This window comes from Calidris pugnax, unplaced genomic scaffold (genome assembly GCF_001431845.1).
Source record: "Calidris pugnax isolate Ruff unplaced genomic scaffold, ASM143184v1 scaffold111, whole genome shotgun sequence".
NCBI classification, from domain to species: Eukaryota; Metazoa; Chordata; class Aves; order Charadriiformes; family Scolopacidae; genus Calidris; species Calidris pugnax.
The window spans coordinates 7,294,488-7,308,609 of NW_015090872.1; the positions used below are offsets into that span (position 1 = coordinate 7,294,488).

At 46.0% G+C, this 14,122-nt stretch overlaps 1 protein-coding gene across 1 annotated transcript in view; it reads right to left on the reverse strand.

Moving 5' to 3' along the window:
• Window positions 1-7,234: 7,234 nt before the first annotated feature.
• The window catches only part of MB21D2 (Mab-21 domain containing 2), a 62,202-nt gene continuing 55,314 nt past the window's right edge, over window positions 7,235-14,122 (reverse strand). Inside the window, exon 2 of the mRNA XM_014945735.1 lies at window positions 7,235-10,915. Coding sequence (XP_014801221.1) covers window positions 9,651-10,915 — 1,265 coding nt within the window. The 3' untranslated portion in view covers window positions 7,235-9,650. The remainder of the gene's footprint in view (window positions 10,916-14,122) is intronic.

The window sequence follows — 14,122 nt, forward strand, 5'->3', positions numbered from 1 at the left end:
TAAGAGATTATTTTACAAACACATTCACGACTTTGTGTTGGTATTCTGTCCCCCCACCCCTCCTTTCCTTTTTTGAATTCAGGCTGGCAAACGTGGACATTTACTGAGGTACTGTGTGTAAAATTGAGAACAGTAGAGATATTCCCCATCATTCACCCTGAGCCTCAAAATAACGTTTTATCTTGCCAGAGGGGTGAAGGGACAAGGCCACAGGCAGACAACCCCAGGTTATTTCCAGTGAGAACTGGGAGGCTGCAATACTGCTTTGAGACATCATTTAGCTTTCTAAGCAGAGTGGATATTTCCAAACTGCTGAATGCTGTGCAGTTCAGAGAGACCTGAGCTGGCTTTAAAAGAGCTCTTCCCAGAAGTAGGAGCTGCATGTGGTCTAATTAGCACCACTGAACGAGCAAATTAGCCTGTGTGCAGAGCCACCTTGCCTGCCAGCGCTGGGCTGGTCCCACACGGGGCTGGGCTGTGCAGTCACATCGGCTCTGCTTGCTGGATGTCACCATGAAGGACCTGAATCTTATTTCTAAGCCAAGCACAAGGAATGGGAGGTGAGATGCACCCTGGCTCCCCCCAGTTGGTGATGGCCCTTGGCTGTATTCCAGCCGGTCACAGCCCTTCACGTTCACAGAGTGCCTCACTGACGCACTTGTTGCGGGAAGTGCTCAGTGAGAAAGTGGTAACTCTTGAAAGAGAAATGACATTTGGATCTGAAGGACCTTTTTGCAGTCAGGTCAGAGGAGTACATGTGGTTACATATGGACCCAGCCAGCCCCTGGGGCGAGTTATGACATGACGATGGCATCATGCCACCTAACAAGCATTTGAGGGACCAGGTCTGTGCCAGCAAGCGCCTGTGATGCATGAGGGGCATGACTCAGAACTCAAAATACCTTGCAGGTCCCTCAGACATCAGATCTGGTTGCACAAATGGTCAAATTAACTCAGTTCTTTGTGATAAATTAATCCCTCCCCCAGTCATAAACTGCAGCAACCCATAACCCCTGACTTTGTGCAAGGGTAGCTTAGTTCTTCAAGGCATGTGCAGCTGTATAGCCAGAGCTATTCATGCCTCAAATATGAAGACAAGCTGAGAGAGATGGGGTTGTTCAGCCTGGAGAAGAGAAGTCTCTGCCAAGACCTTATAGTGGCCTTGCAGTCCCTAAAGGGCCTACAGGAGAGATGGGGAGGGACTCCTTTATGAGAGGGTGTAGCGATAGGACGAGGGATAACAGTTTTAAACTGAAAGAGGAGACATTTAAATTAGATATTAGGAAGAAATTCTTTGCTGTCAGGGTGGTGAGACACTGGAACATGTTACCCAGGGACATTGTGGATGCCCCATCCCTGGAAGTGTTCAAGGCCTCTCCTGTGTATGCACAGGTCTGAAGGCACAGAGGGCAGGAAAGGCAAACAAGGCAGGACCCTGGTCTACAAACACCATGAAGATGCCCTTGCACATTGCATTGGAATTATTTAACGTGCCTCGTCCTTGCACTGTTGCACTGTACTGTCTTCCTTGTATTTTTAGACAGAAGTATCAAGGTGGGAAACATCTCCTGGAGATCTTCACTGCTTAGGAGAACTTCTAAGACACTAATATAGCAAGAAACTGGAAGATTAAAGCTTGAGTATCTGATACATGCAGCCGCACAAACCATCGTTGTGTCTCATGCTCAGTATTGAGCTGGAGTGATGGGACACAGGTTTGCATTTGCCTTCAAGACTGCATCTGTCTGAAGTTATCAGAGCTGTACAGCTAGAACAAGTTTCCTTCCAGCCAGAGCACAACACAGTAAGGTTCCTTATGAGTTGGCAGCTGGGCAGGAAATCGAAGTCTACCACAACATTAAAACTGATCCCGTGAAGTTCCTTGTCACTCTCAGCTCTGCTCTATGGAAGCTTTGCATGATGTACTGCTTTTTAGTTGGACATCTTTTTTTATTCAGTGTTTCTTTCTTGAGCTGTTACTCAGAAAGTACTCAGCTGTTACTTCAAACTCAAGCACTGACTGTATTCAGTCAGTTGCAAAATGGTGTATAGTAACACAAGCACCAGCTGAAGAGCCCACCATCCCAAGAGTCCTGACACTGCTCTCACCCTGCGCCCTCACTCCAGCCCTCCACACATTCACACTGCTGAGTTTCCACCTGCTCAATAAGCTGGAATGTTAACAGGCTGGAGGATTCACTCAGTTTTCTCCGTAGCTTGCCTTTGCTTGGGAGAGCATGATTTTTGTGCGTGCTGGCCCAGTGTGCCCTGGCAGCCCTGTGTAGCACTGTGTATCAGAACAAGCCAGTGCCTCTGAATTATTTACTCCAACTCACATGAACTTGCATTTCTCTTCCATTTTTTGCACAGTCACTATGATGCTTGCTGCTCCACAAGTAAACTGGAGAGACAGATGACACAGACGATGAGGTTGCTCTAGGTGATTATAACAAAATATGAGAAGGCACTTATCCAGCTCCATTCTCCAGCATGTTATTTCATTTTAGTTCATTACTGTGTAGCAGAACACCTCTGGAGAGTTTATTTAAAGATGCTTTGGAGAGGGGCATGGGGCAGGCTGAGCGCAATGGGGAAAGAGACTGGAGGAACCAGTTGAGCAGCATTTGCTCTCCATGCCTCCTGGTGGGCTGGGTTTCACATTCTACCTACAGGTGGTCTTGAATCTGAATAGAGCCATTCTCTGAGGAAAGAACAAGTGAGGAACTAGCTTTGTACTACTAATCTGGTAACATATGTCTTGGTGGATTTATCAGTCCTTAGTCACAACTTGCTGGTGGGATTCAGAACCATTGGGTTCAGTTTCTAGTGTTTCCTTTAACTGATGGGCTTGTGATTTTTCTGGAGGCTTTCTGTAGCAACTTCTCACCATCATTCCCTCCATTTTCATTAGCAGGAGAGATGATATTAGTGCAGCCAGTTCAAGTGTCCAGCAAGATAGCATCTATGTACTCACAGCAGTCCAGGGATTAAAGACATCACTTGCCAGTCCCAGTTCTGTCACCAGTGGTTAACAAAGTCATGTAATGAATACAGCACTTGTATCTCAACCAAGACTAGCCAGAACCACTATCAAATAGAGGGAACCTCTGAAGGAAACTAAATGGAGGTTGCAGCTCTGGGTTTTTTCTTGCTGCAGCTGGAGAGGGGAGCTGGCTGGTTTGCACAGAAGCACCTTGGCCTTTATTCTCTGATCAGCTGAAGCCTTAGAAGTGGCTATTAACATACTGTGTGTGTGAGCCTTGGCCCACAGCAGGCAGAAGAAGGACACAAGGTCACTAGCCCCCTGTGATTGGATATCAGGAAAAATTTTTTCACCAAAGGCTTAGCAAGCATCGGAACAGGCTGCCCAGGAAAGCAGTTAAGTCACCATCCCTGGGGGTATTTAAAAGATGTGTAGTGTGTAGACATTGCACTTAGGGACATGGTTTAGTGGTGGACTTGGCAGTGTTAGATTTACTCTTGGACTTGATAATCTTAAGGGTCTTTCCCAACCTAAATAATTCCATGAATCATGACAAAAGGCCATGCCTTTCTTCTAACAGATCTGGTTGAACAGATCATAAAAGCCTCTCCCCATCCCACCAATGTCCTGATAGGGCATAAAGAAATAGGGAGCCCTTGAGACAAAGCCACTAATGACTGAAGTCTTTAACACCCTAAGCCAAAGCTATGATTTGTACCCACCAAAGTGGACAAAAGCACCTCCCAGAATGAAAGCTAAAACTAAGGGGTCAAAGGGGCTGAGAGAATCAGGGAGAAAAGTGGCTCTTTGGGCTCAACTTCCACTGTGCTCTAAGGCTTGCTTGACTTCAGAATCACGTATCACGTCTTCTCCATCCATAACAAGACCTCAGTAATGTCTTTCACATTGGTATTCCTAACACACAAAAACTGAGAGGGAGAGATGGGGCAGAGTCACCTTAAAGGGAGCCTGATGCTCCCTATATGCACCCACATCTCTCTGCTCAGCAGATTAGGCTGTCTGGAGCCTGAGTGAGAGCATGTTCCTCTACCACAGAAGGTCAGCAAGATAAAAATAACCCCCAAAAGCTACATTCAGCTCAGAAGCACAGTGCTGAGCCAGGGACAAAGATAATAGGAAAACACAATAGTTCCTCAGAGCAGCCCTAAAATAATAGATTATAAATGGGCAAAGGGGGGAGGAGAAGGGATGGAGGGCTATTTTATCACTATTCTAAAAGCATTCAGAGGAAATAAATTGGGCTCCATTTGATAGACAGTTCTCAAAAGCCAAAATATGCTAAATATAATACTGAATTTCCCTAAATACAAACCACGCCAGCAAGAGTCCCTTGGCCAGCAACTTTTTAACATCCGTGCTTTTTTGCCCCCCTCCCCTTGTTTAGCCTTTGCCCCATGATGGTTATTTGCCTTTCTGGAGAGCTTAATCAGGAGCTATTAGAGACAGTTGCTCTCTGAAGCTGTATAATGTTAAAAGTCCATTAGCTCACCCCAAGCAAGGCTGGCAGGAGGGAGATGATGTACTTGCTGAAGTTGAACAAGCTATTTGCATGCTGAATATTTCTAATCACTGAGCAATGCCAGGAGAAGATGAGCATCATTGCACTCAGCTGCCCAGTGACCTTTCCAACACGCTGGCTTTAATACAAAACCAAGTGGCAAAAACACATCCAGCGCTGAACCTGCAAAAAGGGACAGATGGACGTTTTTAAGCAATTCTAGGCACCATCTACGTGCACCTTGAAAATAAATCATGAAATACTCATTAGCAAAGTCTATCTTCCCCTTTCCCTCTGCCACATCCACTCGCATTATGCGTGGTTGCTTGTATTATGTAGAGGTTAATCAAATATGACAGACGTCTGCTTACTTCTGGTCTGATCACAATCAGCTTGATCCAGCAAAGCACACAAACTTTGTTTCAAGCATGTTTTTCATGTGCCAATGGACTTCAATGGGATATGGGCCCCGTCCTATGACCTGCCAGCCCCAGCCACCACCTCCTGGACACGTTTGGTCCCATCACGCAGTTGCCACGTGCATATTCATCACTCTACAACAAGCAGATTGGAGAGACACCCAAATAAACCTTCTTTACAGAAACATTTTCAGAAGCTGCAGCTGCGTGGAGCCAGGTCCGAGCACCAGTCACAGCCTCCGGAGGGCAGAGCAATGTGACCTTCAGGAATATCTGGCCTTCTGAAGTTTTGAAGTAGTCGTTTTTTCCCTGTATCTGCAGATTTAACAGAAAATTTAACCAAGTGATTGGAGGCTGCTAGCTGCTGATGCGTGCTTGACAGCTTGGCAAACAGCACCAGTGCAGCATCTTGTGTGAAGCCAGGCACCCTGTGCTTGTTTTAGAGTCTGGTGCCTGCAGAGAGAGGCCGGGGATCATTTCATATGGCCTATGACACTGGCCAACCAAAGCTGTGGGTGTCTAGAGTGCCTGCTGTCTGCCAGCGCCTGTTTCAGGCACTGATCAGTCGATTTGTGGCAGACACAAGCCTGTCTCACAGCGTACGATCGGCCTCCATAAGCAGGCCAAGAAGCAGAAGGGCACAGAGCTTGGATGCCTCTGTGAAGCCCAGAGCCACCACCACCGCTGCCAAAGCAAGGTTGCTCTACACTGGAACAAGGCAATGAGAGAAAGTCCAAGAATTTAGATCAAAATTAGAGCTATTTCTCACAGTGACAGAAGGACAATAGAAAAGACAGATTGTTAAAAAACAGCTTTTGAGGACTGGACTCTATTTTGGGCAGTGGATGGTTAAACTCCTGCCAGAATTTTGCTGAATCTCGTGCACAGAATGACTCTGATGCTCAGTTGTAGTTTCCTGGTTACAGCACCATTTCTCCAGGCTACAGTACTGGACAATGTGGAGAAACCGATTTATCCTAGCCAGCCAGAAGTGACGGAGGCTTCACATAACATGCCTGAAGGAGCAGACTGCAGGCTTTCACAAACCTCTTGGGCTATTTGTTGTTCCCTTCTGCTCCAATTTGAGTACTCCCCCCAACACAGCACATAGTACCATCCCCACTGGCTGGTGTTTCAGTCAGTACTGCAGCAGCTCAGGTGTCCGCCTGAAGTGACAGGTTCTTCAGGATGTCCTAGAAGAAGTGACAACTGGAACCAGTGAAATGAGCTCCATCTCCTGTTGTGCTACTGGCCAGAAGCCCTACGGAAAGAGCAAAGGCAATAACTTGTCCCAAGAGCAGGATCGCAGCCAGGACCCCCAAGGAGGCTCACACTGAGAAATGGAAGTGGAGCCTCTGAAAAGCACTTTTTCTTCCTCCTCACCTTTCTGCTGCCTCAAGGCCAGACCTTCTTGAATGGGACTCCCCCCTCCTTTCAGCAGCGCAGGAGGGCAGTACTACACAGACAAATACATGGAATCTCCTACATTCTTTCACATGCCACCAGTCCCCCACTAATTGTCCCAGTCCTTTTGCAACATCTGCCAAAAGAGAAGTAGCTAATGGGCAAAAGCAAAAATTAAAAAAATAAAAATCGTTCCTCTTTATTCACATTATTCCCATGGCAGTGGGTGCAGAACTGAAGCTCCCATTGAGACATGGGCTCACATCTCTGATTTGTCTCCTCCTGACGTCAATAGGGAAGATGACTTCCCTGCTGACTAGGAAAGATGATGCTTGAAACACAGCTAGTTTAAAGCAAACTCTCTCTTACTCCAGTGTTTGTCAGATTTGCCAAGTCTTTAACCCCACAGGGTTGGGGTGTTCTAAAATGCTTGTGTGAAGGACTTTCCAAGAACTCCCCAACAGGAAAAGCACTGCAGTCCTCTTGAAACTTGCAGGGATTAGTGAAGAATAGATCGTTGGTATCTAAAGCAACTCACCACTTTCAAATTTTGCAAGACTGTCCCAGCATATGCTCAAAGGCAAGAGGGGACAGTAGGAGAGGGAGAAAACAGAGCCTTTGGTGTTCTTTGATACAGAAAGCCCACATCACCTCTCCAGGCTGGCAGCCTGCTTCATGAAATTGAGCTGTAGTATGTGGAAAGAAGCAAACAGACTGATGTTCAAAACCACCTGGAGGTTAGGATTCTGCCTCCCTGCAAGACAGATGGTCCAGTCAGAGCAAACGTTCTCTCAGACTTACCTGGGAAATTGCTTTCCAGTCCAGTAAAAAGCCAAGCCTCCTCTCCCCCACAAAAAACACCCAACACACACACACATTTTCCTCACAATGCAGGAAGAACAAGATGGATACTTTTCAAAATGTTTTTTAATTAAAACCAAAAAAAGGAGCACACACCAGAGCTTGATGTGGGCTAGCCAAACTGCTGGTCATCGGGACGTTGAACTGGCATGAGGAAGGCTGTGTTTCTGCTTAACTCAGGAGCACCGGCACAGACACTGGGACTCTCGGGGAAGTACTCTGCCTGCCAGGCTACTGCTGCTTTGTGCTGAGCGGATCTCTCTCATGTGGTGATGGGAAGCTTCATCCTGCAGCCCAGACTCTTTTTCCAACAGACAGAAGTCCTGGAAACTGAGGAAAAGACCATTTCAACGAGTCTGCATCATCCAAGCACTTCTGGAGAGGATTCCCAGCCGGCTCTCCTGCATCCCCAGCAGGTTGCACAGATTTAAATGGAGACTCATCTTTGGCAACAGCCACACTGGTAGGACCCAGTTCTGCTTCTGCTGAAGTCAATACATGTCCTTTCCCAGACCATAACTGCAGCTGCACCAGGGCTCACGATCACTAGCCAATTGTGCTTTAAAGTTAAATCCTCATCCACTCCACCTAGCCAGCAACTTCTGGGAGCTTCTTCAGGCTCATGTAAGTGTGTACCGGTAAATTCAGGTAAACGTGAACATCTTGGCTACAGCAATGGGGTGAAGTTTTCAAATATGCCCAAGAAATGGAGGAGCCAAAGTTTCATTTTAAGACATGACTTGGGCACTAGATCAGGTATTGAAACCTCCCTGCCATCTAATCAAGCAGTTTCCAAAGCTGCTGGTGTGTTGCTCCACCAGCCTGGTTTCTTTACTAGAAAGGCTGGGCTGAAAAAGTGACACATTTTTCATACACAATTTTTATCTGTTAGAATTTACTAGATATGCACCTCATTTGTCTGTCAAATATTTAAAAAATACTTCAACCTGCTCTAATAATCACATTTTAAAACATGCATCAAGTTTGGATCAGAACAGCTTCTCTGGGATAATCAGTAAGCCCAAATTGCTGATTTAAGGCCTAAATATCAGTCACTGGCCAGCCAGCCACAAAAAGTTACTCTATCCTTGAACTCTCAGAATTATTTTTGGCTCAGACTAACCCTTGTTACCATACATCTTACCCTACACACAAAAGGAAAGCGTATGTGTTGTTCAAGGCTACTGTTGCACCCCAAGTTTACATACAAACATAACTTCTGCAAACATGAGACCAAAGGAAGATCTCATGTGTTCCAGGGTAAGTCAGAAAGTCCACAGGAGTCAAGGGAATGGTAACTGCCTTAAAGGATCAGGCCTAATACATGCATTACAGAAGCAAGGTAGCTCCTTTGCTCGAGGTCTGGCTGATTCACTTTGCACATACCACTGCTTTAGCATCACATCCTTATCTAATGGTAAACCTGTTTCAACAACATGCAATACATATTAATGCAATATGCACTGCAACACACAATACGCATCCAAAGAAATATGCCAATGCAAAAATCTGACTTCTCACACATAGCAGGGCTAACAAGGAAGAGCCTTTTACAAAAGACAATCAAGAAATCACCTGAAACCGTGAGACCCGAGGGGCCTCAAGCAATCTGCAATACTGAGACCTAGTAACAGATGCTAATTCATGAAAGAAACACAAACAGTGGGACTGAGGTAATGGCAGAGATTTCATTAGTGCAATTAACATTTATAATGGTATGTTCTTTAATAGAGTTTAAATAAGGCTTTGAATAATTACACACACTAAAACTAACATTCCACAACCTTATTCCGCATGGAAAAGCAGCAGAAACAACCCTCTGGACTGTACAAGGTCCAATTGTGAACAATTACATTCAAAAAGCAGATCAAAACAGAAACAACTCTTTCCCCCAAAATCATCATCTTTGAAGTCAACTTTCTCCCCTAGTGTGAGAAGCGTGAAGAACAGATGAACTGGGCTTCAGCCCAGTCGATTTGGCCTTGTCAAATTACTAGTAGTGCTTTCCAACCCAGAGTACCTTCTCATTTCTTTAGGGTGATGGAAGCTCATGGAAAAGGAAGTGAATTTCTGAAGCGATGGGAGGTGAGTTCTGCCTTCCCCAGGCCCAACAACGTACATAAATTATGGAAGCTTGAAAAAAATAATCTACGTTAGACTGTGGCATGTGTGTTTACGGTGCATGTTCTCCTTTAGAAACTACTCACAGACAATGGGGCTGGGTGGGCAAAAAAAATCAAAGCAGCATATGAAATAGTAATATACTGTTTCAAAATCTGCACCGTCCTGCAGAACCAGGAATTATAATTTATTCAGATTGTTATCAACAGATCCAATCTACGCTGGATATGTAAAAAACAAGAGACTAAGTCATCAAGGAAAACCAAACAAAAAAACCTGCACACTGCAAGAGTTTTTTAAAATGAAACAAAAGAAAAATATCCCGGGAAACATTGAGGAAGGCTCAGAAAAATTTATCATCAATTCTGAAGTGGGGCCTTGTGACATCATCTGGGTTAATGAAGACGGAGATGGACTTCCCGGGGTTCTCAGTCACTAGCTGTTGCAACTTTTTGGCTAATCGGTCATCAGGCTGGTTGGTGTCCCCTCCATCTGACTGCGGGGAGGGGATGCTGGTGGTGCTGCCCCGCCGTTGGAGCTCTAGTGTTAGCCGGTTGGCTGCTTTGACATGTTCGATGGCAGTTCGAAGGTGTTCGGCAGGGTCTGAGCGGACCGAGGACAGCTTCCGCGCGTGCAGCATGACAGTTTCTTCAGAGAGATGCTCCAGCATGTTGCACTGGGGGATGAAATAGTTAGGGCACATCTTGTTGACCAAGCAGTGCTGGAGATCATCGATGAGACCCAGGAGGAAATGGGCTGCATAGTCCTCCTGGGCCAAGTAGCTGGCTGGTAGCCTGTCACAAGCCCACAGCATCATGCTGCGCAAGTGATATGGACTAATGGCTTTGGGGCGGGACAGCAATTTGATGATGATAGCTTTGCAGGCCTGATAGGCTTGCATGAGGCTGCTGGAGATACACTTTTTCAGCTGCACTTCACTTCTGGCAAATGACAGCCTCCATTCATTGTCCTTCTTCCCCTTGTAGGAACATGCAGGCACTAAGTAAAACCCACTTATGACTTCCTCCTCTGTGATCTTCCCATCCCAGAAGTGGTTCTCCATCAGCCAGCTCTGGGCCACAGCTGGCCAACCTTTGAAGGACACCACAGGGACAATGTCATACAGCATGCGGCTGCTGCCCACTCCCAAAATGATAGATATGATAGTCCCATTCTTTTCTACCTTCTCCACCTTTGGCATCCCTCGCTGAGGCTTTTTCTGGATCTCGGAAAGGACGATGCTAATGGAGTCATAGAACCAGTCTGCAACTTTTGTTGGAGAGAAGAAATAATTGGTAGCTCCATTGATATGGTCCACGATCGTGCAGCAGTCCTTCCATTTGCTGATAGTTCCTTCATCAAACAGACGCAGGCTCAGCCAGGAGTGGCACAAAGCCGAGTGGCGCATGTCCAGAGTGACTGGTTGGTTGCGATCGTGCAGCTTCAGTGCGGGCACAAGCAGGGTGAAGTCCATGTCATAGTCTGTGCCTCGTGCATAAACATTCAGCTCATCAAGATCAATGTCCACCACACCTTCCCGCACACCGCCTGAAAGCAGCAGGTACTCGTTGGCTACAGGCAGCTTCTGGTCAAGTTTCTGAACCATGCCTGAAAAAGAGAGAAAGAGAAGTACTTTTAAGAGAAAGCAAACTGATCTGGAATACAAGATTCAACCAGGATTTAAAGTTACTCCATACCAAGCAGAAAAAAATAGCAACCAGAGGTATCCGTTGCTGTTTGTGTAACACAAACATACATCAGGCCCAGCACTCAGCCAACCTTTAGTCCCACCTGACTCAGGGCAGGGCCTTTTCTGCACTCCTGGGAATAGGCAAAGTCCATCCTAAATATTATACTGAGAGCAATGGAAAAAACAGAAGCCTCTGTTAAAACACAGCAAAGCTACTTCCAGGACTAAATTTATTTTCTGAAGCACCTTCTATACCAATTTTTCCCAATATTGTCGCTTATTTCCATGGTATCCAAATGCTTCTCTGACACTGCCAGAAGAAAAGAGAATATTAACTGACTCACTGTTCTTATTTTCTCTCTGGTACAAGAAAACTGGACCTGCATCAGGAGGTCCATTTGTGCGCGAGTGAATGAATACAGACAAACGTTAGTTCAAGCAGGTCTGATTATACAATTTGCTTTACATTTACGGATGAACAAGGCAACATGAACAAAGGCAATACGTCCTCCTCTTATGGAGGAATGGAGACAGGTTAAACTATTAGGCAATTACAGAAGCCAGCTCTGAAATTGATTCCTCAAGCTACAACGACGCTATCATGCCATAAGATATCTGATCAGCTCCGCAGAGCACAGACATGAAGACAGATTTCTATTTTCATCACCAAAACCAGATTCTTCCCTTCACCCTGCACTGCCCGCACCACTTCGCAAAGCCAGTCTTTGACTGTGTATTCTATATATACCACTATACTCTGTTCACAGCATGTGAACAGCAGACTGAGAAGAGACTCCACACCGTAGCTGAGATATTAGCACCTCATTCAATGTTCAAATTAGGTTTAAAATTGAGTTCTGCACTTTGAGTGCTCTGTAGTCTGCTTCTGCTATCTGGGCTGTTTCCCTCCTGGTGTTCGTCTTGTGGTTAAATGCTCTTGATTCCTCCCCAGCCTCAGCTCAGACAACACACCCAGGCCATGAGGCAGCTAAGGCCAAGGACTCTGAATGGAGAAGCTGAATCTTTTATGCAAAAGGGACATATTACTATTTCTTACAAGCACAAATGGACTTGATGATCTCAAAGGTCCCTTCCAACCACAAATATTCAGTGAAATGTACTAGTTTTTGTTAGCGTGCATTACTTACTCTACCTTCCAAAAGGCACTATAGTTTGTCTATATCAAGGGTGGTCAAATGGAGGCCTTCCATTACAAGGAAGCAAGTCTTAAAGAGACATCAGTCGCAATAAGTAGCTAGAAGCACAATGAGGAGAGCCAGAGTCCTGCCAGTCACACTGTCAGACCAGGAACCACAGAGAAATGCATTAGGGGTGTTTCTTCAGCTAACACAAATGATCAGCAACAGAGTCCGAGCACCCATTCTGGCACAGCCCCAGGTACTGCAGAGCCTTTCCTGAGTTAATGCATCCCCAGGGGATCACAGATATTGCCTAAACGGAGCGGGTCTCTCTAGCAGAGTGCAGCAGCAGCAGCCCCCCAAGGCTGCACCAGCAGTGGCACTGCAGTGCTTTCAGGGAGACTCACCTGTCCTTTCCTGGATGCTAGGGCAGGGGCAACACAATGCTACCTGCATTCACGTAAGTAAGCCACAATCACAGCAAAATTTAAAACTATACTGACACTGATTCCTTGGAAGAGCCAAGGAGACTGTAGGAAGAGGCCTGTGTGTGAAGGGGAATGCGTCTTGGGGCAATATTCAGGGTAACTGTGCAATCCCCTATGTGAAATTCCTTGTTAGATGCACTTTGCCTGTTTCATTGTTTCCAAGAGCGCTGGACCCAGTCCATTTTGCTGCACTGAGCTGGGATGATCATCCTGCCTGGTGGGCAAGGACATAACCCCTTCCATTTCATGCAGCTCCAGAGGCTGCAAGAGAAGGAAATAGCTCTGGAGGAGTGCTAAGAAACTCTTCCTGCTAAATCCTGACCTAATCCCATTCTGCAATCTTGCCACATGCTGCCCCATAAAGAAAAGTGTCTGTCAACCTCAAAGACATTTTCTGAGGCTTACATACACAGTGATCTACGTTATTCTGATCTATGGAGTAATAAAGTCTTGTGCAGGCTTCTCTACCCCTGAGGGCAAATAAGTGGCAGTCACTCCTTGTTCCACCTAGAAGAAGGGCATTTCTAATGGGTAACTAACTTGATGTGACTTCTGGAGACAGTACTGACACACTGCTTCCAAACCCTGTCCTGGAACCAGTGTAAGCAGCCTTGGTGCTTTACACACCAGTTCTAAGTTGAGTCCAAGACCCATGGAGTAAAGTCTGGGCCATTCCCAGGGAACATGGGACAGGGAGCAGTCACCTTTTTTCAAGCATACAAATCGGTACCGACCCTTACTGCAGTGCAGCACAGCTATTTGGGATATGTAGGGTCCTGATGGCCCATCCTGCCTCTACACTGACCCCAAAATTTTCCACTCAGGACTGTGATCTGCAGCGTCAGCCATGCAGATCTGCAGATGTTCCTGAAAGAGGCAGACAGAATGTAACTGTCCTACAGAAGAAACTGTTCAAACCCGTAGAATTCAATAAAGAATGTATTTTTCTAAATATTTTTAAACTTGGAGGATGAAAAATGTCCTGTGAAGTTCTGCAGCATGCCCTTTGCACTAAAAATTCTATACTATAGTACACCCAGAGGCTTTGACTGAAAAAGAAAATCATATGATTTTTCTAAAAGGTAGAGATTCTCCAGTATGGAATCTATTGTGGGATGAGTTGCTCTCCTTGGCCCGAGGAGTTCCTCTGTCCTTATGTGGGAGCAATGGAGTTGACAGTCAGACACCATTCAGCCTCTGCTTTCTACACACCCCATGCCCATCTGCCCAGAAAATAACAGTCAACATGTATGATCAACCTCCAAAGCCAGATGAGAGCAGGAGCCACTCCTGCAACGTTAGTTCTGCACCATCTTACAGCACTCCTGCCTGAACTAGCACAAAGCAAAGCTTGCACTGGACAAAGCCTGTACAGCCTGCCCTACTGCCAGGGGGGTTACAAAGCACCAACTAGCACAGAGGAGGCTTCTGCGTGCAAAACATTTCAGGAAGAACCATCCCATATGGTCAGAGGCATAGCTCTTCAAGCACTGTCACG